Source organism: Pollicipes pollicipes, unplaced genomic scaffold, assembly GCF_011947565.3.
Source record: "Pollicipes pollicipes isolate AB1234 unplaced genomic scaffold, Ppol_2.1 Scaffold_7262;HRSCAF=8765_pilon_pilon_pilon, whole genome shotgun sequence".
Classification (NCBI taxonomy): Eukaryota; Metazoa; Arthropoda; class Thecostraca; order Pollicipedomorpha; family Pollicipedidae; genus Pollicipes; species Pollicipes pollicipes.
In genome coordinates, this window is record NW_023597055.1 from 25,261,309 (window position 1) to 25,289,022 (window position 27,714).

General features: G+C 51.7%; 1 protein-coding gene across 1 annotated transcript in view; it reads right to left on the reverse strand.

The window, feature by feature from the left end:
- Positions 1–7,471: 7,471 nt before the first annotated feature.
- Positions 7,472–27,714, reverse strand: part of LOC119113964 (uncharacterized) — a gene marked incomplete at its 3' end in the record, with an annotated part of 34,276 nt that continues 14,033 nt past the window's right edge. The window contains 2 exon segments of the mRNA XM_037238202.1: positions 7,472–7,594; positions 10,298–10,689. Of these exon segments, the coding sequence (XP_037094097.1) occupies positions 7,472–7,594; positions 10,298–10,356 (182 nt within the window).

Below are 27,714 nucleotides of genomic sequence, written 5' to 3' on the forward strand. Positions count from 1 at the left end.
GAGAGAGAGGAGAGAGAGAGAGAGAGAGAGAGAGAGCGAGAGAGAGAGAGAGAGAGAGAGAGAGAGAGAGAGAGAGAGAGAGAGAGAGAGGAGAGAGAGAGAGAGGAGAGAGAGAGAGAGATGGAGAGAGAATGAGACGGATGAGAGAGAGAGAGAGAGGAGAGAGAGAGAGAGAGAGAGAGAGACGGAGAGTGAGGAGAGAGACGAAGCGGGAGAGCGGGAGAGGCGGGCAGAAAGCCAGACGGATAAGGAAAGGGAGAACGGGGGAAAGGGGGGAGGGTAGGAGGCGAACGGAGAAGCATGAAAGGCGGGTGGATAACTACAGGGTGTTTCACTTGAAATGTGAAGTGTAAATGTGCAACTCAAGGATGCCAAAAATAGGCCAAGCACGCACTATCTGACGAGCATTGTTGACAATCACTAAACATGAAGACTGCTGTTTTTCATGCGATGATTGCAGTCTGATAGCTAGAGATGCAGGCCTCCGTCCCTGCGCTCAGTGGCTGGACATGCCGTTCGCACGACACAGCAGGCGCTGGTTACTCCGACATTTGAAGACGTGCGCTTGTGTTCAGGAGGCTGAAGTGAAGAGATTCTGCTTGGCAGATGGACTCTGACAAAAATGTCAAAATGTTCCATGTTATAAGCTATAGTGAGATAAGTAAAGAAATAGCAATATGTGCATATACATACATATATGTATAACATATAGTATATAGTGTGGCATTATACAATATAGAACGATAGGAGTATCTAGAAGTAACAATACATGTAGTTTGCGTATATGGTAACCTTTTTGAAACTGACATTTACAATGGAATATGCAAATAAAGGATTGAAAATACCATCCACAGGGAAGAGGTGGATAACCCTGATCACCATGTTAAAACAGCTGCTCGGAGCACGTCTTGGTTGTTTAAGTGTGAGCACGGTGTTGTTTGAACTGCGAGTGCTTGTGCTGTTTGTGCAATGGTGTTTTTCTCCAGACTTCAGCTTTGATGTGCCAAAATTGCTCGGCCGCTCTGCGGCCCGACGATCGATACTACCAGGCTGCAAAGCGGCCAGGCAACTCCAGCCCATCAAAGCTAGACTTGCCGAAGAAAACAGCATCGCATGAAACTGAAAACACATGGAATGTTTTTGGCGCGTTTCAGGCTGGTTAGAATAAGTTAAATTAAATAAAGGCTTAAAAGTTGTCTGTCTAGACCGTAACAAACACGTCTAGCATCTTCAAAAGCAACTTGAGTTTAGAATTTTTTTAATCAATGACTTTTTCTAAGGGGGTGCCGAATGAGCGACGTTGTAAAGCATTCTGGAACAATTTTCATTTAGCAGTACAGTAGCCCGTTCAACCAGTCTCTCTTGGTATACCGCAGGTCGTTTAATCAACATAAGTACTTTAAAGTCATAATCTCTGAAAAACAAGGAACTTAAGGCACTTCTTTCATACATCAAGTTTCATACGTCCGTCAAGGCGAGGACGGTGACCTCTTGTTTGCAGCGTTCGCAAATTCCTGCAGTGATCCTGCTTTTGGTGGATGCATGCCTCAGCAGCATAAGTGTCTCCCTGAATGTCAGGAAGACGCTAATGCTGCTGAAGACATGCTGCTGTAGCTACGCTGCTGAAGCCATGCTGCTGTAACAACGCCGCTGAAGCCACGCTGCCGCTAGCAACGCTGCTGAAACCTTGCTGCTGTAGCTATGCTGCTGACGCCATACTGCTAAATCCATGCTGAAGTTCCTGAAGTCTCTGCCCTCCTCTCCCTCTCTCCCCTTCCCACAATCTCCTTTGTCTCTTTCCCTCTCTTTCTGTCGTCCGTTAATAGGCTGTAATTTCTCATTTCCAATATCACGCAGTGCATTCCACCACAGTTTCTGTCCCGGCCAAACCCCGAGCGGCCACGCGGCAGCCTCCTCCCCTGGTAACAACTGGACCGGCCGCCGTCCAGCTGTCCAGCATCATCTTGAGCCCAGCAACACAGAAACAGCGCCATCTGTCTCACGTAGGGCCAACTGCGGACGATGGTCATTTCAATTGAACGGGATTCCTTAGCCCAGCGAGAGCCAATCCACTCCGTTCTCAATTAATGGCTTCAATTTAAGCGCTCTGCTGCCACTGTTGCGTGAAATTGCTTCCGTATTGAGGCAGCTTCCTCGTTATGTAAAAACTGACTTGGCACCCGGTGGTCAAGGTGTGTTGCTGGGGACCGAGTTGTCAGGGCGCGTCGGGGTTGGTCTTGGGATGTGGTTAGACCCGCTGTGATTGGCTCTGGATGTGTTTAGAGCCGCTGCGATTCGCTTTCGATGTGTTTAGAACCACTGTGATTGGCTCTCGACGTGGTTAGAATCGCTTCGATTCGCTCTAGACGTGGTTGGGCGGAGCGCAGCTCAGAGAAGGCAGTGTAAGCTAACATCCCGCTGTGAAATGTCGCCAAGGGCAGCCACATTCGTCGCGCTCCGTCGGTCACCTGGACACCTCTTAAGCGACACTATCACTGGACCGGGTCTTATGAGCCGGCAGCCACATTACTCAGACTGGAAGAGCCAGGACCAGTTTGCAGCAGCCCATGCCTGTCATTGACGGCACACCGCACAAGACCGGTTCACATTCGTCCCCACGCCCTGCAGCGAGAAGCAGACGTGATTGGGCTCAAGGCACAAATAACATCAGCACGCGCTGATGACATGACACGTGTCTGAAGCCAGATTAAAATAATATCTATATTGACTCGTACACAAAAACGAAGATTAAACATTTCGTAACAAAACATAAAGTTCCCGTGGGCATACATCTGACACCAAAGCCAAGGGAAGGTCTGGCCACCCAAGGACTGCTCCACCTTACAGCTGGGTCACCCTGCTCCATCTCACAGCTGGGTCACCCAGGCATGCTCCACCTTACAGCTGGGTCATACGTCCCGGTCGGCAAGCACATAGACCCAATCTTTCTGATCGCATTTTCATTTGTACTCGTTGGCCGCGACTTGGTCGTGGCATCTGAATTATGGCACGAGCCTTGAGAAACTCATCGGAAAGTCTTAGAAGTTGGCGGCTTCTCGTCATTACTGACCAGAACTTTGCTGAAGTGTCCGCATGTATCATGCAACCACGACAGGACCGCGACCGGAGGAGAATCGATAAACAAATCGGTCCAGCCCCAGGCCGCCAACGTGCCACCTATGCTGCTAGGATCGACGCGGTCACCGCCTGCTATCATTGTCTGATTAGTTAGAGCGCAAACAAAGTTTGAAGATGTCGCAATTCCGCTGTGCCAAGTAAGGGTCGGAAGGGGGGGGGGGGCTGATTAGAAAAGTTGTAAGTTCCTACTGGTGGAGTACAACTGCTATTTAAGACAAATATTCCTGAACACCACTGCTTGTGTGTCTGTACCTGGAGCGGCATGAAATTCAAAACATTGGAAGGGAAGCCGAAGCCCAGGGTTTTTCATGCATTTTAGTTTTACAGTATTTGGTATCTCGCCACTGTCGCGATGATCTGGTCCACATGTTGCACAACCGATCACAATTTTGAAAGGCCACCGCACCATGAAGAAATAGGTTTATGAACGGGGGAGGGGGAAGGGGAGAGGTGAACACGTCCCTTTAGAAGTGGTGGGTGCATCCTGTTTCTGATGTCCGAATTTCTATAAAAGCATAGCATTAAGGAGGTGATGCAAGGGTAAACATTCAACGGCGACAAACGACAAAGTCCTGACTCTAAGTGTGGGTAATCTCCCAGCTCTCTAGACCTTTGTATACCTTGCCCAAATAGGTACGCAATTCCACCCACAGGCATCTGTCGCGGGCCACACCTCCGCTGTTTCCATAGCAACTGCGCCGTCATCATTCCGGCAAAACCCAAGCCACGATGGTTCACCCGGGTGACGCAAAAGAAACGGACGTGCTTTACCGGTTTAGATGTCTGCTTTATGAGTGATTCACGCGCTTGCGTTGGACCGCGGGTTGGTGTAAAACAGGAGCTCCGGGGCTCACCGCTGGAACTGTGGCAGCTCGCGTGCCAAGCAGGAAGAAAGTCACAACGGGCGTTCCACAGTACTCCGCTGTCGGCCTTAAGTCACTTGCCTTGCTGCTTATCTCACGGGGGGAGGTGGATATCTTCGGAGTTTTAGTCCAGTCGACAGAAAGTTTGGGAAGCTTATCATGGCAGAGTCTGTTGTATTCAAACTCTGTCGAAATCACATACGGGGAATGCAGATGTTCTCAACACGTTGCAATGCAATCATTCAACGTTTTCTGGAGACAGGTCCGCGTTCCGTCGGGCCAAACTTTTACTGTCGATGAAGCCGCCCTGATCCGGGTCAGCCAGCTGACGCTGCAGGCATACTGCCAATGGGAGGCGACTTGCTGAGACGTCAGACCACGTGACACGATACCCTTCAGACAGGTCACGTCGAAAGAGTACGCTGTGATTGCGGAGAACATACATACTAGCTGTCGAATTTCGACCGCACATTCTTGAATACGAGCAAAGCAAATTATCTTGCTTGGTTAATCCTTTGAACTAAATGGGATTGAGCTGCAACTTTCAAGATCATCAAATGTTACCCAGATAACAAAAGAGTGGCTGGATATTTGACGAGGTTGAACGCCAAAAGGGGTGTCCACTTTCAAATAAATATTTTACTCTGTTTTCGCTCGAGAAGTTGACGTTGTGAAAGCGCTGCATGGCTTGAAACGTCCACGCAAGACCGTTCCCGGATGGTGGCGCCCTCGTGCGTGGTGAGAGCTGCACACTGCCACCTAGCGGCAAGATCCAAACTTAAGCTGCTCTTATGAGCCATAGATGGGAAATCGGGTAAGTCACCTGGCTTGGTAGTCAACGACCTGGGCTCGGCGCTGCGAAGCCTCTGCGGAATGCGGTATCTATTGTTGTCGTTTCCTGTTGGGCGGGAACGAGATCGAGTGTGAAGCAACGCGTTCGCTGGGAACGCCTTCGTGCCTCCTAGACACGTGATCGCGGGTGGAAACCGTACAAACGTAGATGCCGTCTGTTCTTCAGAAGAACGCCCCGCGTCGCTGCAGCTAGCTTGAGCATATATCGGCGTGGAACTCCGCCACTTGCACCGTCGGTGCCAGAAACTGAACTACCAAAGGTTGCGATGCCACGCCTCTGACAAACCAAAGCTGCAGATATCACGAAAGGCGTGACAAGTAGCGGCATCCGCAGATTGCTGCGCTGTCATAGATATCGAATTGTTGGTTTGTACAGCACAGCAATTATGGAATGCTCACCTAGGTGCCAATCGTATTGCAGGTACCTCGACACACACACACACACACACACACACACACACACACACACACACACACACACACACACACACACACACACACACACACACACATATATATATATATATATATATATATATATATATATATATATATATATATATATATATATATTTAAGATGAAGCCGTCAAAACCGCTCGCTAATAACACAGATCATAACAAGAACTCTCACGGTCATACAGGACACATGGATGTCGTCACAGCACAACCAGATGCAGCAAAACTGACTCCCCCCCCATGCCTGTCGCAGAGTTGGCGTTTTTGCATTTTTTTCGCTTGAAATTGAAGTTCCCAGTACTGCTGTCGTTTAGACTTTGATTTGCACCGCAGTCCATGGTACAGGACTGCACCCACGCATTTGGGGGCCCGATTCCGGCATGCCTGTGGTTGCGCTACAGCTGGCAGAATGCCGGCGCATCAGGAAGCACCGCAGCGTGACCTCGCTGGGAGGCGCGCCCTGCGACAGCGTGCCACCAGCTTTACTGCACGGGCCCGGCGTGTCTGCACCGCGTCATGCGAACACAGTGCATGCGTCTGGGGTCGGCCTAATCACGCCGTTATGTATGCTCTGTGCACTCCTGGTTATGGGGAAGATAAGTAGACCTAAGAAGCCCTGCAAGCTGAAACCCATTTGAACAATCCCAGGAGCAAACTGTGAGCTGATTCACAGATGCAGTATCGATAAAAACAACTCAGTCACGGGAAGATGCACAACTGTTCCGTAACAAGGCAGCCACTTCATGACTGCACGCATATTTATATCACAGCACCCAGATAGGTTCCATGTTAAATATTACAAACATCGATGCTTCTATGATCAGTTGTGCCATAGCTTTGGATAGTCGGGCCACGCGTATATCACTAGTACCGTCATGGCCAGGGGCACATGAGGATGTCTGGGAACCTAACTCTTCTCATCATTCTTTTCCTCGCCAGACTATATGACCTACACCCTGTAATCGGTGGCGGACCCAGCGGAGGAATTGCTGAGATCATGTCCTTAGCTTGAAAGTGACACTTTGAAGTTTGCAAAAGCCAACCAACAGCTAAACGAGATTTTATGCTGGAGCCGTGCTACAGTGGTCAAAAAGTCGGAACATCCAGGGATCAAGTATTCCTCAAAACCAATCCCGCAGAAATATCGACTCCACCTCTTTCAGTCTTTGACGGCCATGCTTTTGCCGCCCTCCACCTAAGCTCCACCAGCAAAACCATGAACCTTGTTGTTGCATCTGTTTGTGTTCTCGTTCCGAGCACGCACGCACCTGCCAGTCATCTGTATCATCTTTACTGTTCATTACGGTAAACAACTAACACACGCCACTTAAAATGTAGCTCAAATCGGTACCCAGTATATTTTTCGCCGACCACTCTTGTGTAGCCAGCATGAGCAAGCTGCTAGCAAAAACCATGAGCGCTCAAATCCTTTAAAAGTTTAACGACGGTAGGGCGTATTCCAAGTTCCTTGTTCGCTTGGTGCGACTTCATCCAGGTGCATTCCAGCTTGTGAAACACAGTGATTATTCCCCAAGCCACCGCGTCCGCAGAAGTGTGGGGCCACACTGAACATTGGTACGTTTCATCAACGATGGGGGTCACCCACTGCCCGCCCGGTTCCCGCCCGCGCCTTTTCCTCCAACGTTCCCACGGCCACTGGAAGAGTCCTCCGTTGCCAGACAGATCCCTGAGGATGTCCCTCTTGCCAGACAGATCCCTGAGAGATGTCCCTCTTGCCAGACAGATCCCTGAGAGATGTCCCTCTTGCCAGACAGATCCCTGAGGGATGTCCCTCTTGCCAGACAGATCCCTGAGTGATGCCCCTCTTGCTAGACAGATCCCAGAGGGATGTCCCTCTTGCCAGACAGATTCCTTGAGGGATGTCCGGCGGCTGGGAAGGTCGACGAGCGCAATAACGACAAGGCTCGGTTTCAGCCTGCAGATACCGCAGCATTAAAGAGCACCACTGACATTTGTTGGTGCCCTGAATCACAATGCAATCACAGGAAAACAAAAGGCCACTGTCGGGACCAAAGACGACTCACTCACCTGCTGTCTGGTCTGAGTCAGGAGTCAGGACGCTCTCGCCTGCTGTCTTGTCGAGTCAGGAGTCAGGACTCACTCGCCCGCTGTCTGGTCTGGGTCAGGGATCAGGACTCACCTCACCCGCAGGATCTCGGCCACGTCGTCGATGGCGTCGATGTAGCCGCCGAAAGAGGACAGGCAGAACGGTGAGCGCAGCGGCTTGATGTCCTCGAAGATGACCTCCTCGCTCTCCTCCGATCTGGAGGCGGGGCGCGGTGTAGAGGAGCGTGAGGGATGTGGGGGGCGGGGGGCGGGGGGGGGGGCTGAGCCCCGCCGTGCTGTTGCTGCCCTTTTAGCGACCATCCCGCCTGTGATGTAATAATCCTCTCCCTGGCTATGTCGCACATACTAACCCGTGCATCGATAAACACGACACGTGTTTAAACATCGCTGGTAGGGCGTGGAGCCTCACCGGCAGCCGCCCAGCGCGGCCGCAATGGTCGAGAGGTGTTTTACTGGCACGGCTAAGGGTAATAAATTGGCATTCCATCTCCCTGGCCATGGCGCCGCGAACTGGTCACAGCAGCGCCTGCTAGTGTGGTGTCTTCTGCTGTCTGCAGCCAGCACGGTTGTCGCGCATAGCAAATACAGCGCAACGAACGGGTTGGTACCAGGCACCGATGTGCGCGCATTTTTGGGGGGCTCTGTTTTCGGAGTCGGCTTTGAGTGTTTGCCTGCTAATGGTCTTTCGCTTGCTACGGTGCTGTACAGGTTCAAGTAGACATAAGATCGTGTTTTTAGACGGTCTCGAGCATAAGACCCGAGCCACTGGGTCCGACTTCCGACCTGCATGTTCCCCCCCCCCCCCAAAAAAAAACTATGAGCAACATCCGACTAACCAGCTCCTAACCAGGCACTGCATTCAAGGGCGGCTCCAGAAAGCGATCCGATGGGACATTGCGACCTTGTTTTGCGGTGGTGGCCTTCTTACGTATGTTAAGTTCATTTTCACGCTGATCTGAGTAATGTAGGAACTAAATTGTGAAGTGAGCTCGAAGTAAATAATGAAAGCATGATGGGAAACAAAACGGAAGATTGGGCTTCCAATAGTTATTTGATCCCACACAAAATGCCTTGACTTCAGACTCATACAAAATACATAGGATACTAAATCAGCCAAATTATATTACTATATTTCCAATGAAAATACAAAATATCCTATGGTGTGTATCCCTGCTCTGCATTTTCCATTCCCTGCGTTTCATGCATTCCTCAGGATGTATGCATTTCCCGCACGTCTGGCTTCCATAAGACGTACGCGACGAATATCGTGGTTTAGCAAGTCAGCTGCGCACAGTGCGCTGCCACCTGAGTGGGGAAGTGCAGACGTCCCGGGAGACAACGTGCTGCATCATCGCACCTGAGTGGGGAAGTGCAGACGTCCCGGGAGACAGCGTGCTCCATCATCGCACCTGAGTGGGGAAGTGCAGACGTCCCGGGAGACAACGTGCTGCATCATCGTCGCGCCACCCTCATGAAGGACATCAACAACACGATCGGACTACACCTTCATGCTCACTGCGATTTTGATGTCCTTCCTGAAGTTCCAGTTGCTGGGAAAATTTTGTGTAAGTGCCCTGACCGTGCCGAACGTAAATTTACAGAAACCATGCTTATGCGGTTTTGTATTCGGGGTCATGTTTGTTTATGTTTATTCGAGAAATTAGGTTTGTTCTAAAAACCCGCCATGAGAAAAACGTAGCAAGCTGGTCTCTTGAAGAAACAACCGGTCCGGCAAAGACATAGTATGGACATGAAAGCTTTTCTGTGATATAAAGTAGCGTGCAATTAAGTATTTCTTGCAGCGTTTACGATAAATGTAGATTCTGCCCGCATTAAGAAAAATTTTTCAGTAAATTAGTAGACTGGTAGGAACTTTGATAGTTTGTTGTATTTTCATGATTTATTTAACGTTTGTCGGATCCAGTGATATATTATCAACCACCCGAGGAAGGACTACCTTCCGAAATATAGTGACATTACTTTGGCCTTCCGTATTTTTGCGCTTTTTTGTTGGCTGGATGGTGGAAAATAACAATCAGTTCACCATGACTTGGCTAATAATTCTGCATGACTAAGGATTTGATTACATCCTTTGCTTCAAAAAGCAGAGCTTTCAGGCACCAACTATATGCATATGCAGAGCCACTTCGCACGCAAAATCACCGTTTCGAATTATTACTTCCCATCCTCCTGATCCGAAAACATTAAAGCTGATGTTGAAGTCAAGTCAAGACTTCAGGGCGCCTACAGAGGAGACACAAGTCAGGTGTCATGCAACACAATCTTCAGTCCGGCTCGCTCTGGCTCAGGGCAACAGCCCCGTAGCTTTTAAAAATTCCCATTAGAATTATGCGTAAAACGACTTAACGAATGCGATCTTAGCTTCTTAGCGCGGGGGGGGGGAGCGAGGCGGCCGGGTACCTAGAGACGTGCTTGAAATCACGCCATTTTGTATCTGGTGGAACAATCCTGAAAAGCAAGTTTTCCGAATAGGTGCCAAATCATGAACATGCTGCAACCACCTCACGGGCAAATGAACGTGAAACACCGGCGTGCACATGTTAACCAGATAAGCTTTCAAACAGCTCGTTTGTATTGAACGGGAGCTATGGAGATGTCCGCAATCTCTTCTCCAGCCTTGGTGACCGAATGATATCAAAAGTTTCATTGGAGACCATGTAGCCCCGTAATGGAGATGCCGTGATTTCTTGCTTGCACATTTCTTAATGCGTGCCCAAATATGTTATTTTATCATGATCTGACCAAGTCTGACGAAGGGATAGCGATTACCTCGAAAGCATCAATTCCATGCAAACAATCTGGCTAAAATACCATCTTTTTCACATTTACTATGCTCCAGCTGAATCATGTTTTCAGACATCAAAACAAGCGTACTTACATTGCCGGGAAACCTGGAGGCATCCTGGAGCCGTTGAACAACCCGAACGGAAAATCCATCCTTCCCAGAACTGCGATATCTGTTCGGGCAATCACCAACTGAAGCCTTTCGCCGTGGTGCTCAAACTTCTCGCTGTCATCCGCAGACACGCCGCGAAGGCATCCGGTTCGTGACCCACTGCCCCGGGCTAGTGGCCCGCGGCACTCACGGCCTTCCTTTATGTCGCCTCCCCCGCCACACCTCGGCACTAATGGCCGCACGGGCCCACCGCGAGCGCGTCGTTAGCGACCACGTGACCAGCACTGCCGCGGGTCTTCGGTTTCTCGTTACGACGCGTAGGTGGCTGCGTAATTCTTTCGGTGTGGACTTCTGCGTCTCTGTTGCCACGGCAACTGAAATGGATGGAGAACATGAGCAGTCTGTAAACGATAATGTGGCAACGGCGGCAGATAAGAACATCAGACACCTCTGGGCTGACAATGCTTGCGGCTATCAAAACACGCAATGTATGCGCACGGTGGCCCACTGAGTGCTTGGTGGGGCACTGCGAGGACATCCACCTCCTTTTTGTGGGAGCACGACTGTTGTTTTGAAAGCGGAAGTGTATAAGTGGCCTCAAAACAGGTAGGTCAGTTGGAGAAGGCGGAGACAACCGAAACGAAGGCAAACGTGCGCCGTCCACCAAACAGAGAAGAGAATATCATGGGCAAAGGGCTCGGACACGGAAAAAGTTGAGCGTGGAATGGAGCATTTATGTTTTTATTACACTTTTGCATGCAACACAATAGATGACATGTTCAGCTCCGCTAAAATTAAAAACTTGTCCACCCGTCTTCATTTCAGCGGAGACCACGCCCGCCACTGCCCTCCCCCTCCCCCCATCATCAAAACGGAGGGGGCATCTGGGTTGTGCGTGAGAGACGGTTTAGGGGCTATAGTGGCTTTACGCCAGTTACTGTCAGTCATATGCCTTACGGTGTGAGCGGTTTCCCGACAAATTTACAAAGTAATACGTGCGTACGGTGGTTACCGTGCTCGACGGCGTGTGCCATCTAGAGAAGGATGCGTTCGGCCTAGCTTCAGCGCCCGTACGGAGGTTACCGCGCTCGACGGAGTGTGCCATCTAGAGAAGGATGCGTTTGGCCTGGCTTCAGCACACGTACGGAGGTTACCGCGCTCGACGGCGTGTGCCATCTAGAGAAGGATGCGTTCGGCCTAGCATCGGCACACGAAAATGCAGAATGCACAATATGGGTGAGAAGAAAGCAACTGATTCAAATCATAAGTTGCACGCTATCATGGTATAGTATTTTGGCTTGCGTGTGTTATAACTGCCTTTCAGCCGTATCACACAGGTGTATCACACACTCGTGATTCGTGTCTGGAGATTCAACTAAATGCATGCTTTCAGAATGAGCACGCCCAGACTCCTAAATTGTCTCAGTGAAATCTGATCAGATCATATTCGGCGATACCTAATGAGCTGGCCCAAATAGTTTTGTGTTAATGGAGCCTTCCGTCGTACATCACCATAATATACCAATAAAGTACGCCAGCTAAGTGCCAGTGACCGGGCGCAGCCAAGCGTCCCGAGTTGTCCCGAATTCCCAGCCTTACAACGCTTTTTGCGCGTCGGCTTCCATTAAGCGGCTTAAGGGCGTTTCAGTCCCGGGCATGGCCGCCTTCGCGTTCTTCGCTTGACGACCGGGTGGCGTTTCTCCTCCCAGATGTGGTGGGTGTTCTGCACGTGCTCTGGCGGCGGGTGGGACAGCCCCCGCCGCCTCAGACAGTGCCACCACCTGTCACGCTGTGGCTTGTCACGCGCTCCGAGCTAAGCCTCAGCACTTTCGTGCCGCTCTGTGGAAGCGGCTCGGCCCGATCCCCCGTCCCGCCACCCCCTCTCCCCTCCTGGCACCACCCGCCGAGACGGAGTAAGCCGACAGCAGACGGCCATGTCACGGCCTGTGTCGGGGAGGGCAGGCCCAGATGAGACGGGTCAAGACATGAGACATGGGCCTGACTGCGTTCTGTTTGTGATGTAGCGGGATGGTGTCGGGGAGGGGAGGCCCAGATGAGGCGGGTCAAGACATGAGACATGGGCCTGACTGCGTTCTGTTTGTGATATAGCGGGATGGTGTCGGGGAGGGGAGGCCCAGATGAGACGGGTCAAGACATGAGACATGGGCCTGACTGCGTTCTGTTTGTGATGTAGCGGGATGGTGTCAAAACGGTGCGCATCGTGGTTTTTGAACGCCCAAAAGCAAACTCGGCGGGGTGAAGATGCTGAGCATGCACATGTCACTGTTTCCTGTCGCAAAACTAACGTCCAACCTTCAGTCCGAACTGCGCTTTAATACACGACCTAAACACATACTAGTGGTTCCGGGGCGTGGATGGGACATGGGGCTCAGATCTGTGGCCTCTTCAAAAGGCTTGTTTATGCCAGAGCTATCATTTTTTTGCTGGTACATGAGTTGTGTTTGGAAGTATGCCCTTACATCATGTTTCGCGGGATTGATCTCCAAAATTTGCACAAGATTCATTTTCAATACTTGCAGAAGCCTTACCTTCCACTCACAAGCTTAGGCTACCAGACAGAGAAAAACCAAAGTATCGAAAAAACATCATTCGGCTAAATGGTTCCAAGCATACGGTATATGAGCGATAAGATCAAATCCTTGTTGCGATGCGTCGAATAAGTGCCTTGACGCAGCATTATCACTACTGAGACGGCTCGATCGTTTGATGGCGGAGTTCCGTTTCAAAACCCTTTTGGCCGCTCCGTACACCACAATCCAATCCAGAATGAATACAAAGAAATTAAGTGCCCGAAGTATCTAGAAGTATCTTGGGCTTAACGCGTAGACCAATGCATGTTGTGCGGTCTCTCCAAAAATCCGATCGAAGTGCAAGTAGTTAACTGTTAGTTACGCCTTCCCCTGTGTCTAAGCGCCTCTCTGTGTTGATATCTGTCTGAATGAGCATTGTCATGGACTTCATCGCTAGTCCCCACTTCATCGTTGGGGTCTTTAAGCGTGAAGTTGGCAGCAGTTATGAACCTTATGCAGTTTCTGTCGTGGACAACGCGCAGTGCAGTGAGCCAGCATGTAATAACCTGCACCCAATTACCCTTCACAGCCTTAATTAATGAAATAGCGCAATGCTACCAGCACTACTGCGGCTGCGGCAATCAGCCCTGCTAACCACATCCCGTCTTTACCAGCCTGGCTTGTTTGTACGCCTGACATACGAGGCGAGCGGTTACCATGACGCCCAAGCGGCCGGCGCCGCTACGCAACTCCGCCGCAGCCTGGCTTGTTTGTACGCCTGACATACGGGGCGAGCGGTTACCATGACGCCCAAGCGGCCGGCGCCGCTACGCAACTCCGCCGCAGCCTGGCTTGTTTGTACGCCTGACATACGGGGCGAGCGGTTACCATGACGCCCAAGCGGCCGGCGCCGCTACGCAACTCCGCCGCAGCCTGACTTGTTTGTACGCCTGACATACGGGGCGAGCGGTTACCATGACGCCCAAGCGGCCGGCGCCGCTACGCAACTCCGCCGCAGCCTGGCTTGTTTGTACGCCTGACATACGGGGCGAGCGGTTACCATGACGCCCAAGCGGCCGGCGCCGCTACGCAACTCCGCCGCAGCCTGACTTGTTTGTACGCCTGACATACGGGGCGGGCGGTTACCATGACGCCCAAGCGGCCGGCGCCGCTACGCAACTCCGCCGCAGCCTGGCTTGTTTGTACGCCTGACATACGGGACGAGCGGTTACCATGACGCCCAAGCGGCCGGCGCCGCTACGCAACTCCGCCGCAGCCTGGCTTGTTTGTACGCCTGACATACGGGGCGAGCGGTTACCATGACACCCAAGCGGCCGGCGCCGCTACGCAACTCCGCCGCAGCCTGGCTTGTTTGTACGCCTGACATACGGGGCGAGCGGTTACCATGACGCCCAAGCGGCCGGCGCCGCTACGCAACTCCGCCGCAGCCTGGCTTGTTTGTACGCCTGACATACGGGGCGAGCGGTTACCATGACGCCCAAGCGGCCGGCGCCGCTACGCAACTCCGCCGCAGCCTCGCGACCGCTCCCACCCGTAAAGCAGCAAACGGCCCAGCCGCCGAATGAACTCATCAACTTTCCCGTATCAAACTCCGCTCGGGCCGTCCGCTGGCGACAGCGATCACCGCTTTCGTCGCCAACAGCTTCCTTCATCACGGCTCGCTCGCACGCCTCCGACGGTCCGACAGCCTCAGCGCCGTCGTCGGAAGCTCTTCCGCGTGTGGTTCGCCGCCGCTTCCGGACGGGAGGCCGCAGCGCGGCTATTATGCTAATTACCCGGGGATTTAGCACCGCCCGGTGCTGCGGCTCGGCATTTACGGACTGTCCGGCTGTCGGCGGATGCGATCCCACACCGGACTGCGACCCCTGACCTGGCGGCGGGTCGGCCCCGCCCCTCGGCCGATCCGTGACCCCTGATTGGCTGGCGCGAGCCGCGGTGGTGTCAGCGGGCCACCCGGCCGTCCCGCGTCCCCGCGGTGGGTATTTACGCGCTGAACTGGAGTCGCTGTACGCCCAGGGTGGGCGCTGTAACGGATGGCGGTGGTGGTTTAGCGGTCTGCACGCCCTCACTGGCCCAGCTGCGGCGCTGATCGTCGATGCGTGAACAGCTGGGGTCGCGGTGCTGCGGTCTGCCCTAGTGGTTAACGTCTCGCCTCGCGGCGTGAGAAGGGTTCACAGACGCCGCAAGTCATTGCAAAAATCGTATACTGTGTAGTCATGCCGTGCTGTAGATGCCAAACCACTCGTCCCCCCCCCCCACCCCTTCATTTTCGGTCATAAGATTCAACTGAACCATTACGTATTAATACAATTCTGTATCGCTCTTTTCAGGCCATCTGTAAATTCCTTTGGAAGGGACGTCAAGGTGAACCGAGAATGAGGGACACTTTCCATCCATGTATGATGCTGAAGAGATGTGGGACCCGTATGGGGACTATTGCCCCTAGTCACTCCATAATCCCGCTGTTGACTCATCCCACCTTTCGTGACCGGCCTGACTTCTATCGGCGTCAGTCCACCCGGTCTGGCCTCTGCCGGCGTCAGTACAGCCAGTCTGACCTCTACCGGTGTCAGTCCAACAGGTCTAACCTCTGCCAGCGTCATTTAAGCAGATCTGACCTCTGCCGGCATCGGCCCAGCCAGCCTGACCTCTGTCGGCGTCAGTTCAGCCGGTCTGGTCTCTGCCGGCGTCAGTCCAGCAGGTCTGACCTCTGCCGGCGTCAGACCAGCATGTCTGACCTCTGCCGGCGTCACTCCAGCTCCGGCAGTGCCGTCCTGTGGAACCCAGGTGGTAGACTGGAGCATGGTGAGCCGGTATCCAACAAGACCACATGCTTAATGTTTCCGTGTTGCAGGCTCTAAGTCAATCAGTGTCAACAAATCTTCATATGTCTCTCAAATTATGTCTGTTCACGTTCTTTCCATTGCTATCGGCAGCATTAGTCGGCCATTGCTAGCTTTCCACAGCGATGGGCCGCGGATGCGGCGGGAGCCAGCCCTAATCTGTTCCCGTCATGGCCTGTCTGAAGCTGTGTTGGGAGCGAACGTTTTTAAATACTTCTGCACCGCAGTTGTTGAATGCAGCTACAGCCGCCCCCCTCTCAGTGGGCTAAACTGCCGCTGTTAATATATAATTACACACATCAAGCGATTCGACTGTTGGGAGTTTGGGTATGATCCTCTTTGGCCTGTCTATCATATAGTATCGCAAATTTAATGTTACGGGTAGCTATAGGGGGGGGGGGGGGGGGCTGTCAACAATTATAGCTGTAGTCGCATATGAAACAGCACGCCACGCGAGTGTGTCAGAGATAGATTGCTTCTGGAGCCTGATGTACAGATTAAACTGCGTAGCGTTACGTTGTCTCACCCCACTGCCCTGTCTTCTCATCAACCATGCAGTTGCAGCATCACGCGACAAGACATCCCGCGTTGATGTCGGCGATGTTGACGGTGAAGATGGTTGCCATTCATAACCATATAGAATGACGCGTGTGGCGCTGGCACCGGTCTGGGTGTCGTCCGTCCGCTCCCTCGTCGTGGCTCAGCCTCTCGGTGAAGCAGGATTTGGCACGATCTGTCTGCTATGCTCCTCGTGCTGCTTCAAAGCCCAGGCGCCTTGATACGGCTACACACCACCTCCAGCGATTCCTTCTGCACGTTCGTCTTTCACTGGGGCGTGTTGCGTCCGCCCCGTCCTGCGGAGCAATCTCCTGCCGGCTGACCCTCTGTTCGACACCATGCCGTCAATCTTCAGCCCGAGAGTCGCGCTCACCATCGCCCAGCTGATCTGCTGCCCGACACCATGCCGTCGACCTTCACCCCGAGAATCGGGCTCTCCATCGCCCAGCTGACCTGCTGTTCGACACCATGCCGCCAATCTTAAGCTCAAGAGTCGGGCTCTTCATCGCCCAGCTGACCTGCTGCTCGACACCATGCCGTCGATCTTAAGCTCAAGGGTCGGGCTCTCCATCGCCCAGCTGACCTGCTGCCCGACACCATGCCGTCAATCTTAAACTCAAGAGTTGGGCTTACCATCGCCCAGCTGACCTGCTGCCCGACACCATGCCGTCGATCTTAAGCTCAAGGGTCGGGCTCTCCATCGCCCAGCTGACCTGCTGCTCGGCGCTATGCCGTCGATCTTCAGCCCGAGAGTCGGATTCTCCATCACCAGGTTTTCTCGGTGATCAATCGGCCTTTAAATGAGTCTCTGTTACTCCCTGTTTTACTTTCAGAGACGTAGCCAAGGGGAGGTCCATGATGACTCTGTCTCCCCGCCCCCCATTCTTGCGCTAAGAGGTTGGCACTAGATCCTGGGCAGTTTTAAATGAATTTCTTCGAAACTTACAGGATTGGGAAGATAATTCAGCCCATTTGGCCCCCTTGAGTACAAATTGGCCTACGTATCTGCCTACATTTGACAGAGTCCTGATAAAAACATGCACATGAAGATGCTCACTCGGCACTCCACGTGGACTCGAGGACAAATGTGTCGTCGAAGCAAGCTGTGGCTCACACAATCATAGCAAACACAGACACCGTGGTCGTTTTTGAGCCGCCAGAGCCTAGAAATTCTTTACTCAGGTGTTCAGGTCAGCCACTTCCCATAAATCGTATACCCAATCAGCCATACCATTTAAGGTAATGTAATAACATGCCAGAATAACCGAATTAATTCCCTGGAACGTTATCACAGAAAAGCTCCTTTGAACGTTCCAGCAGTTTGAAGTCGACGGTGGCGGACGTTTCGTGTGACCAGATATTCTGGTCATATATTAACGGATTGTCCATATCGAACCCGTGTCTAAACCAAAAGCGCGTCATCCTACCTTGGCAGCTATTATGCTGCCTTTGATGATACGTGCACACGTCTATGTTGCATGCAGTTTGACAGCTCTATAATATTGTTTTCGGTATTTCACAGGATCTTCGACATTTTTTCATAATCCAACGAAAACGATGCATTGCGCCCCAAGTTCTTTTTGAAATCATTTCAGCATGGTTTTGATTCATATGCATTTGCTTTTGCGCCATGACATTCATGTATGCGTCATCAATGGACAAGATCACTGCCGTTTCGCCTCCGTCTTGCGTTTGATTGGGCAGTTATTGCCGCTGTGAGCTGTCCGTCTTTATTATAATTTGTATGTCAAGAAACCGTTTTAAACGCGGAAACACTTAAATCACCGTCTATTCATCATGAGATGCTCAGATTAAATCGAAACGTCGTGAATTTATCAAGCCGAACGAGGATGCTGTAAACCATGAGAACGCAAGCAACCGAATAGTTGCCCGACGTAAGTGAGTATATCAGAACTATGAAATGCCCATATGCAGATTCAAAAATGTTTGCAGACTTCGTGGACGCAGCCCCAGCAAGTTAGGCTACACAGGCGTCGATCTGAGACGCCTTCTTGACTAGGAATTGAAACGGCCCGTCTTCCGCCCGCGTTGGACGTGATATTGAGTGATGTGTTCGTTACTTTTGTGACAGCTTCGTTAAACTGAATGTCAGGCTACCGCCCACGACATGCTTCTACCAAGAGGTTTGTAAGACGACTCGACTCCCGATTTCTTGTTGCGTTGAAATTGTTGCCGATAGCCAAGTTTGTGAACTGTATGGCTCTCGTAGATTCGGCGAGCTAAAGGAACCCGACTAATTAGATGTTGACCGTTAACTTTTGAGACCAACTAAACGCCGTACAGGTTCGGCTCCGTGACGGATCATACACTTTCCTGTCACTTCAACTGTGGGTACTAACCCAATCAGTTTGCTTAATTGCACCCAACGCCACCAGCCCATACAGCTGCCTGCTAATCTTACGCGATCAATTCTTCTCTGAGTCGGTAACCAGCACCCTGCGGGCGGCGCGGCGCTCGATAATAGATGCGTGGCGCACGTAATGAAGCTCGCAGCGGCCGACCCTGTTTACCATATTATCGTCCCAACATCGGGACCACACCCTGAGAAGCAGCCCGAGCTGGCACACTGCGGCATCTCCGTCGAGGAAGACCCCGGCGCGATAGCAGTGACGGCAGGATAACCGGGGACAGAATCGTATTGGAGACTGACCTTTGCCCACGGCTCTCTCGGCGATAACGGCACACTGCTGCAGCTGTGTGACTCGGCAACTGGGACAACGATGCCCGAATGTCTGTGTGTGTGAGCGTCAACTGAAAACGCTTCGCTTGGGCTGATGTGGTATGCATGGGAAGCAGTGGGCAGGTGAGAAGCTTTTATTTTTAGATAAAGTACTGCCGAATATATATATATATATATATATATATATATATATATATGTATATATATATATATATATACACACACATATATATATATATATATATATATATATATATACATATAAATATTAATGCACACATACATATACAAAATGCAACAGTTTGCACAGAATTCATAATGCCAACTGGTGCTGCCAAGTCTCTATGATTGGCGAATTATCAGATCTGTTCATTGTGGGGGAAAATGTTGTCGGTGACGGCATGCACATCATAATGACAGCACCTGATTGGTGTTCAGATTTTGCTGGATAACTGCAAGCAATTTGGGGACGAGTGAAGGGCTCACACAATCACCTGGAGGATGTCATGTATGTCATTGAACGCAATAACGCGCCTGACCTTACCCGAGACGGCACCGCCATATCCCCCAGTGCCCGTCCACAAGGCGCAACCATGCAACTCTAGACGCTGCGCGGCGGCACCGGCCAATCACAGCCATCCTGACATGCTGGTAAAGCTGAACTATTAACGTGCTGGGTAGACATGGCGAATACAGTGTCCACCGTGCTGTTTTACCGCCCGTCCAACAGCTCAGGCGCTCCAGCAGTTAGGGGAGGGAACACCATATGTACTGTATGTCAAGAGCGAGATAGGAGTGCGGTGAAAGGACGTAGGGTGTACATGGTGCCTCTGAATTTGACTGGGAGAGACAGGAACTAAGACAGAGACATGGAAAGAGACAGAGACAGAGACAGAGACAGACAGACAGAGGCATACAAGCACAGATATAGCGCTCGCCCGCGCGCGAAGTGCTAACTTTAATTGCCTTTGATCCCACTGATATTGCACTGGCCATGACCCACGCATGAAAAAAACCAGACGCGCTATCATTGTTAGAAGAACATGAAGAAACGTCCAAGAATTATAGCATTCCGATGGAGACAGCGCCCGGCTCCTAACCTGCGCGGCCAGGAAGAGAGGTCAACGGTTTGTGATTAGGCGGTCTCATGTCTCTGTTCCGTCGTCTATGTGGCTGATCAGATAAGGTCTTTAACTTTTTGCCTAAAAGTGCCCATGCTTTTAATACAAATGTCATGTGGATGCGGCAGACTGAGGGTCGGAATGAATCCGTGCCCTGATTACCGTCGCCTTCGTTTTTTCTGGTTCGTACCGTAGATGCCTCCGCCAGTATATACAAAAAACCGGCGCCCTTGAGATCCTAACAAAGATTTGCCTCGTGTTATACCGAGTTCCAGGGTCAGCGGGTAAATCTATGGCATCTGAATACCTTTACCTTAATGTCTGATCTCAGCCGAGGACGCAGCGTTTAGGTTACAGAAGACGCAATAAGGCACTGGTTCTGGGTGTACGGACTCACAGGCAGGCAACATGGCAGCACCTGGAGGCCCCGAAGGCTCTCAAAGTCAAAGCGTTAGACGGAATCCGAGCCATTGCTGGTGTAACCCAGCCGAGGCAGGCAGTGCGCCACATCTCCACCGTTCTACTCCGGAAGCAGCAAAACTTCCCCGACAGCTGTCCAGCTTGGCCAACCACACCCTCGACATGGACGTGAACGACTTGCCAAGAGACGGAAACTATCTCGACTTGCGTCGCTCTGAGTGCACCGGCCTCACGCCAATGAAAGCTGTCGTCATGCGTCACGTGACCTGACCTCTAGCCTCACGAGCAGCCACGGCCTCTGGCAGCGACGTCCCGCGGCGGCAGGCAGCCTGGTCACGTGCCACCCACTCCCGACATACGCCAGGCAGCCTGCCACCGTGCAGGTGAAAGTGCTGCAGCCCGGTCTCTCCGGAGCGGAGGTGCTGGCCGCGCGGTCACGCGCGGCGCAATCATTCCTTTGTGTTGCCACTCTGGGCGCGGCAAAAACGTAACGGCCGGTTCGAAGCGTACAACCGGATGAATCTGACAAAGGCGGAACGACTGGTTCGTGAGCGTCGGTCGGAGCGAGGCATTTGAAATTGCAATGTGGAAATACGTGGGGCATCTTGGTGGCCTGTTTTCGTCGGCGTATCTCTGAAGCGCGGTGAATATTTGGACGTGGGAGCTAGGCATCTACATGTTACATGTTTTACGAATTATCTGCTTGCATCTATGCGCAATTGCGGTTTTCTCCGGTTATCTTTCATTGCTATCAACAATAAAACCAAAAACGCCCAGTCCATTTCATGGAAGGTTTCTCCCGGACAACAAAGTCCAATCGCGAGCCAAGGCACACATTACGGAGTGCACTGGTGATTCTTTAAAGGAGCAATAATCTTTCTCCGCACTGAGGACTAATTAATCCAACATTCGTATGGTGACGTCTGCGTTATTTAGCAGTCATACAGACAGACAAACCATTAAGTAAGCCTCTAAGCGGATCGGTAAATACATCCCTTTCGTCGGTGAGGTATGCCATTGCTGGAACCGCACAGTTTGATACCTGTCCCAGTGAACTCTTCCCACGTCTTTTTATTTCCATCAGGTTTGAGGTATTGCACTAAGAGGGCTAAAGGCCGGCTCAACGCAGCACATAAAGTGTCTGACGTCAACTCTTTGAACAACCCACGCCTCTTGCCAAAATGCCAAATCTGTCTACCTATGCCCATTTTTGGCGGTTATGAGCGACGTCTAATGATAATAGCATCACGATAAGATGAGGACAAGATGAATGCAAAACACATAGTAATAACAAACACACTTTGACATGATAGTGATACATGCAATACAATAATAGCAAATATAATAGCAATATGATAATAAAAAACACAACCCTAATATACCAATTACAGTACTGTCTCCGTTATGTGTGTGCGTGTGGTCGTGTGGTCGTGTGTTCGTGAGTCATGACTACATTAGGTGGCCCGTCTGGATCATGGGCGCCAACACAAGACGTCGGTGATCATCTGGTTATGTATGCGCCTTCGTGACTGCCATGTCTACGTTAATGTTTGAGACTGGGATTTATGATTTATTCACGTCACTCTAACGAAGCGAATGTAATTTGGCAGTCTGTTGTGATGTTTAGTACTGTACTGAAGCTCATTAGAAGATGCGCAATAGATTGATGAGGTCCGGCGTTTCTCTGCGTTAGCTACGTAACAGCTGCTTCCTTCTCAAACACACCTACGGCTATGCTGGCTAATGGTGTATTCAGCACAAGTCGGAAGATTGTCGTGGGCAGTGTTGTATCTAGCAACCACAACATGGAATTCTGTTTGGGAGGGGGCAATTCACCATTGTTTTGAGCTACCCAAACTGCATTTTTAACACCGCAATGCCAATGCACGATCTGTAGCACACGAGGTTGTAACTGTGCAGCTTTTTGTTATTCTATTTTGCCACAAGAAGTAAGAAGATATAGGATAGCGATCAGGCAACGTGGTAAGTAAGTCGATGTCGGTGTTGGTGTCGGTATCGGTGTCGGTGTCAGTGTCAGTGTCGGCGTCAATGGTGGTGTCAATTCCCTCCCCCCCCCTCTCTCTCTCTCATTATTTCTTTCTCTCCCTTTCTTTCCTTCCTTCCGTTTGTTCCTCTGTTCTTCCATTCCTCCATTTCTCCATTCCTCCGTCCCCCGGTTCCTTCGTCTCTCCGTCCTTCCGTTCTTCTCATCCTCCATTTATCCACTGATCCCTCCCTCCCCTCTGCCTTTCTCGCCGAGCCGCGCGTGAGCCACCGACACATGCGCGCGCGCCCGTCACGCATTCCGGCCAGGCATTCCAGACCGTGTGTTTGTCGCCCGCTGGTATGCCCGGCATCAAGTGTTCGTAATCCAGCCATTTACATCCTTGAAGGAGGAGACCGCGCCGGCATTGTGCACGTGTCTGTGAGGGCAGATCCCGGCACGGGGAGGCTCGCGTGAGAAGTTCGGCAGACCGTGCAGACTTAGCCGGGCCATTGTCACGTGCATGGCTGAATCCTGAGCTGGAGGAGTGAAAGCGCCTTTCCTTTGAAGCTCAATCTGCGCTCCAGCGTTAAGATACAAACATGTAGTTTTGCCGGTTTTCAGCGTGTCAAATCAGACGAAACACGTCATTTAATTTGTTAAAGTACCGAGGTAAGCCGCATAGCATAAAGGATTGGGAAACGCGTCTTAACAGCTAATGAAACAAAATTATCTCCACGTGATCTTCAAAATACATTGAATAATTATCTTCATTGGACTCTATGAATTACCGGAACTGTAAGATCTGATGTTTTCACGCACAGTCATAAATGGAGAAAGATAAGATGGAGCGAGTGTCAGAAGCATGCAAAAAATTAAAGCATCGCTTTTATCCATCACTCGGTATCAGCATCGCGTCTGCACTCCAAGGAAAGAAGTAAGCTAAGGGCCGTGCTTCCCTCTGTTCCCTGCGAGAGTGGTTGGTCGAGTTGCCAACGCTGGTTTCTTCCATCGGCCAATATCAGTCTTCCGTCAGACTGGCAGCAGCCTGTCACGGTCACCGCCACAGGCGCCAGGTCACCGCCACAGGCGCCAGGTCACCGTTACAGGCGCCAGGTCACCGCAACAGGCGCCAGGTCACCGCCACCGGCGCCAGGTCACCATCACAGGCGCCAGGTCACCGCCACGGGCGCCAGGTCACCGTTACAGGCGCCAGGTCACCGCCACAGGCGCCAGGTCACCGCCACAGGCGCCAGGTCACTGCCATGGAGGCCAGATCACCGCCACAGGCGCCAGGTCACCGTCACAGGCGCCAGGTCACCGCCACAGGCGCCAGGTCACCGTCACAGGCGCCAGGTCACCGCCACAGGCGCCAGGTCACCGCCACAGGCGTCAGGTCACCGTCACAGGCGCCAGGTCACCGCCACAGGCGCCAGGTCACCGCCACAGGCGCCAGATCACCGCCACCGGCGCCAGGTCACCATCACAGGCGCCAGGTCACTGCCATGGAGGCCAGATCACCGTCACAGGCGCCAGGTCACCGCCACAGGCGCCAGATCACCGCCACAGGCGCCAGGTCACCGTCACAGGCGCCAGGTCACCGCAACAGGCGCCAGATCACCGCCACAGGCGCCAGGTCACCATCACAGGCGTCAGGTCACCGCCACAGGCGCCAGGTCACCGCCACAGGCGCCAGGTCACCGCCACAGGCGCCAAGTCATCGCCACAGGCGCCAGGTCACCGCCACAGGCGCCAGGTCACCGCCACGGGCGCCAGGTCACCGTCACAGGCGCCAGGTCACCGCCACAGGCGCCAAGTCATCGCCACAGGCGCCAGGTCACCGCCACAGGCGCCAGGTCACCGCCACAGGCGCCAGGTCACCGCCACAGGCGCCAGGTCACTGCCATGGAGGCCAGATCACCGCCACAGGCGCCACGCCGCCTTCGCATGCCTTGCTCCAAGGTGACGGTACGCTTGGGACCGTCACGGCTGTCACGTCGCCGCTAGAGCGCGTCACGCGTCAGCTGCGTGACGCGACCCTGAACGGCCGTCAGCGCGCGCCTCGGCCGCTGCCGTTTAGCGGCGCCGCTGGTCACCTGGCACCCCGGGGGCCGCGCGTCGCCTCGCGCCCAACTCATGACATTCCCACGCGCTCTGTGGGCAGGCTGGAGCTCCACGAGACGGCTGTGAGCTGAGAGAGCTGTGAGTTGTGAGTAGTTACAAGCCCTGATTATTTGTGAGGTGTGGGAACTGCTAGCTGCGAGAGCTATTTACTGTGAGAGTTGTGGGAGTTGGGAGCTGGGCGTACCCATAAGTCGCGTGTCTGTGAGCTATTGGAGCTGGTGGTGAGAGAACTGTGAGAGTTGTAAGCTGTGAGAAGCTATAGGCTTTGAGTGCCTGCGAGCTGTGAGCGATTCGGGGTTCGGGCCTCCAGGGAATGAACCCGTTGATTCGGAGGCCGAGGTAAATGCAGATGATCTGGCGAGGGCATATGAGAGCTGTAGGTCGTTAGATCTCGTGGGCGACCGTCGGTCATATACTGATGTCACGCAGTGCGCTGGAGTGATAAGGAGTGATAAGGTGCGCTGGAGTGATAAGGTGAGGATGTGTGAACGGATTGGTCTTCCCTGGTAAAATATACCCGAGATCTTTGGACAAGTCAGAGGTGAGCATGGCCCCACTCGCAATTGGGACCTTGCATTGCATCTGTATTCCTCTCCTGCCATCCGACCATCTCGTCTCTCCACAGTATCCTGCCGCCGCTCTGGTCACTTCCTGTGTCATCACACGCCCGGTCGCTGAGAAATCTCTGTGACCTCCGGTCAAGACAGAAGCGAGGCGTTCGGCCCCTCTCTCCACCGCGCCGGCCCCCGCCCTCAGTACCGGCCCCGCCCCGTAGCCGAGCGGCGCTACACGCGCCACTTTCGCCACCACGCCCGCGCACTCACGCCGAGCTCCGGCCAGGAGACTGAGGTCGGACACTGGAGCAGCGCGGTGCGGAGCTCGAGGCGCCGCCTGGTTAGGTCGCTCTGATCTGGAGGACGTTGTTTTGACGCGAATGGAAAGTGCTGCGTGACAATGCTAATCTTCCGATCGTCGGAAAATCCTTATATATATACATATATATATATATATATATATATATATATATATATATATATATATATGTATATGCATGTATATATATAGCCCTGACCTATATATACATATGATTAAATATTACAGGAGCGTGACGATAGTGTAATGGTCAACGCGCCTGTGTTAATCGATACCGTATGTTAATAATGTGGCCACAATGCAATTGTACGAGCCGTGATTAACACGCGCAACGAGCATGGCCTAACCAATGAGGCGGGTAGGGATGGGGGTAGGATCATATTACACGGATGGAATCTGATAGGATATAACTCCCATCATGTCGTTTTATTCGTTAGTTATATATCATAAGTTGCATAGTGCATTTCGTTCTAGTAACCGAGAGCATCCCAAATGTTCTAATAACCGTCATAGATTACGTATCTCTTTACCAAAACAACATCACTGTCGCAATTTTTCGGGGCCCATGATTCGGTATAATGGAAAGAGTTGAGAATTCTTATCAAAAACATCTGTCTATATGTGGCTAAACATCTATCTATATGCTAGGATCAGGCTGATGACTGACGTTATCAACTATTCAGTCTCTTTTTGCCGTGGTGACATTAAAAGATAGAAATCCAAGCTTGGAATACTAGGATGAACAAGCTCTATCCAAAAAGCGTGGTATCCATACTACAATCTCCAAAGTGACAGTATTGATGCAAAGGGATGCCTCGAAAAAACACGACCAACAAAGTTTGTGTTCCTGACAAGATGCACCACCATCTGGATGATAGCGTGTCTGGGTGAAAGACGGCAAGCCAACGGGCGCAGCGTATGTTCTCTGGTGGGTAGCAAGAAGTGTTTGTATGTAAGGTCACGGCTTTAGTGGCTGCCGTGTATGTGTAACGTCATACAACGCATTGCCGGGTACATCATAAGGAAACAGAAATAGTGCCTTCACGGCGGGAGACTGTGAACCGAATATGTCAATCACCTCTCGCGGCGCGGCGCCCGACCAGCAGAGGTCGTCCCAGATGACCCGGTATCATTGGAATATTGATGGCCTATCCTGCTGATGGCGTGCATTTTCATCAGCCTGTGTCAGGAGCTTCGACAGAAACTGTCGCTTAGCGCATTCCGTGGATACGGCCTTGAACGTGCCCGATTCTTTTGTCAACAGGGTGGTGCAAGACGTTCAGAGCAGTTACTGCTCAGTATACGGACAAAACTTTATATAGTTAACAAGGGTATAAGAAGTAATGTCCAAACCATCCATCCCTCATAAGATGCCAACGCTTGCCCTCGCACCATGTTAATCACATGGGCGGGGCCAAATGGGGAAAAAAATGCAATGCTGCAGGAGAATCACTCGTTATCAGACAGCTTGCACGCCAGTACTTCGCCAGAATTGCATACTTCTTAAAAGTTGTGCAATAAAAATTGTGAATGCACGGAAAGGATCAAGCCTCTGAAGTAACAAGTATCCCGTCAGTGAATTGCAGATTATAGCTGAAAAATTAGGAGCAGTAATATTGTGCATTTTTCTAAAAATTCTATCCACATTTCGTCAACGGCCTTCCAATATCCGATTTATAACCGGAAGCTTTCCCAAATCTGTTTCCAACCCAATCCGTTTTCATTTTCATATAAGAAGCCATGAGCCCGCCCAATCTGTGAAATCCTCTCGTAAGAATAGGAATGTCAATAAGAGCAATCGCTTAGCGCCACCTTGACGCGAGGAGTTCTGAGTAATCGGCGGCACGTGCCTATTACAAATAGTGTATAATTTACGAGGGGTTTGGTATTTTGTTTCTCTCTTGTCAGCACTGCTTGATTTTGTGATTGCGGTAGATCTATCCAATGCGAGATCTGTCAATCGCTCCGAATGGCTACAGAGTGAAGACTGTTATTAAGCGTGCGCACTGTTGTACAGAAGGGTAAGGAAGAAAGCAGAGGCGTCGGAAAACAGTACAAGAATAATGGAGCAGGAAATAGGATAATAACAGAAACATGCGCCTTTGTTTGATACTTCATCGTCTCGGCCCGGCTTAGCACGTGATGTGTCTACTCTTGACTGCGTGCTTGGGTACCTTGATAAATTTGCTTGCACTTGGTGTGTGATAAGTGCGCCTTCATCCC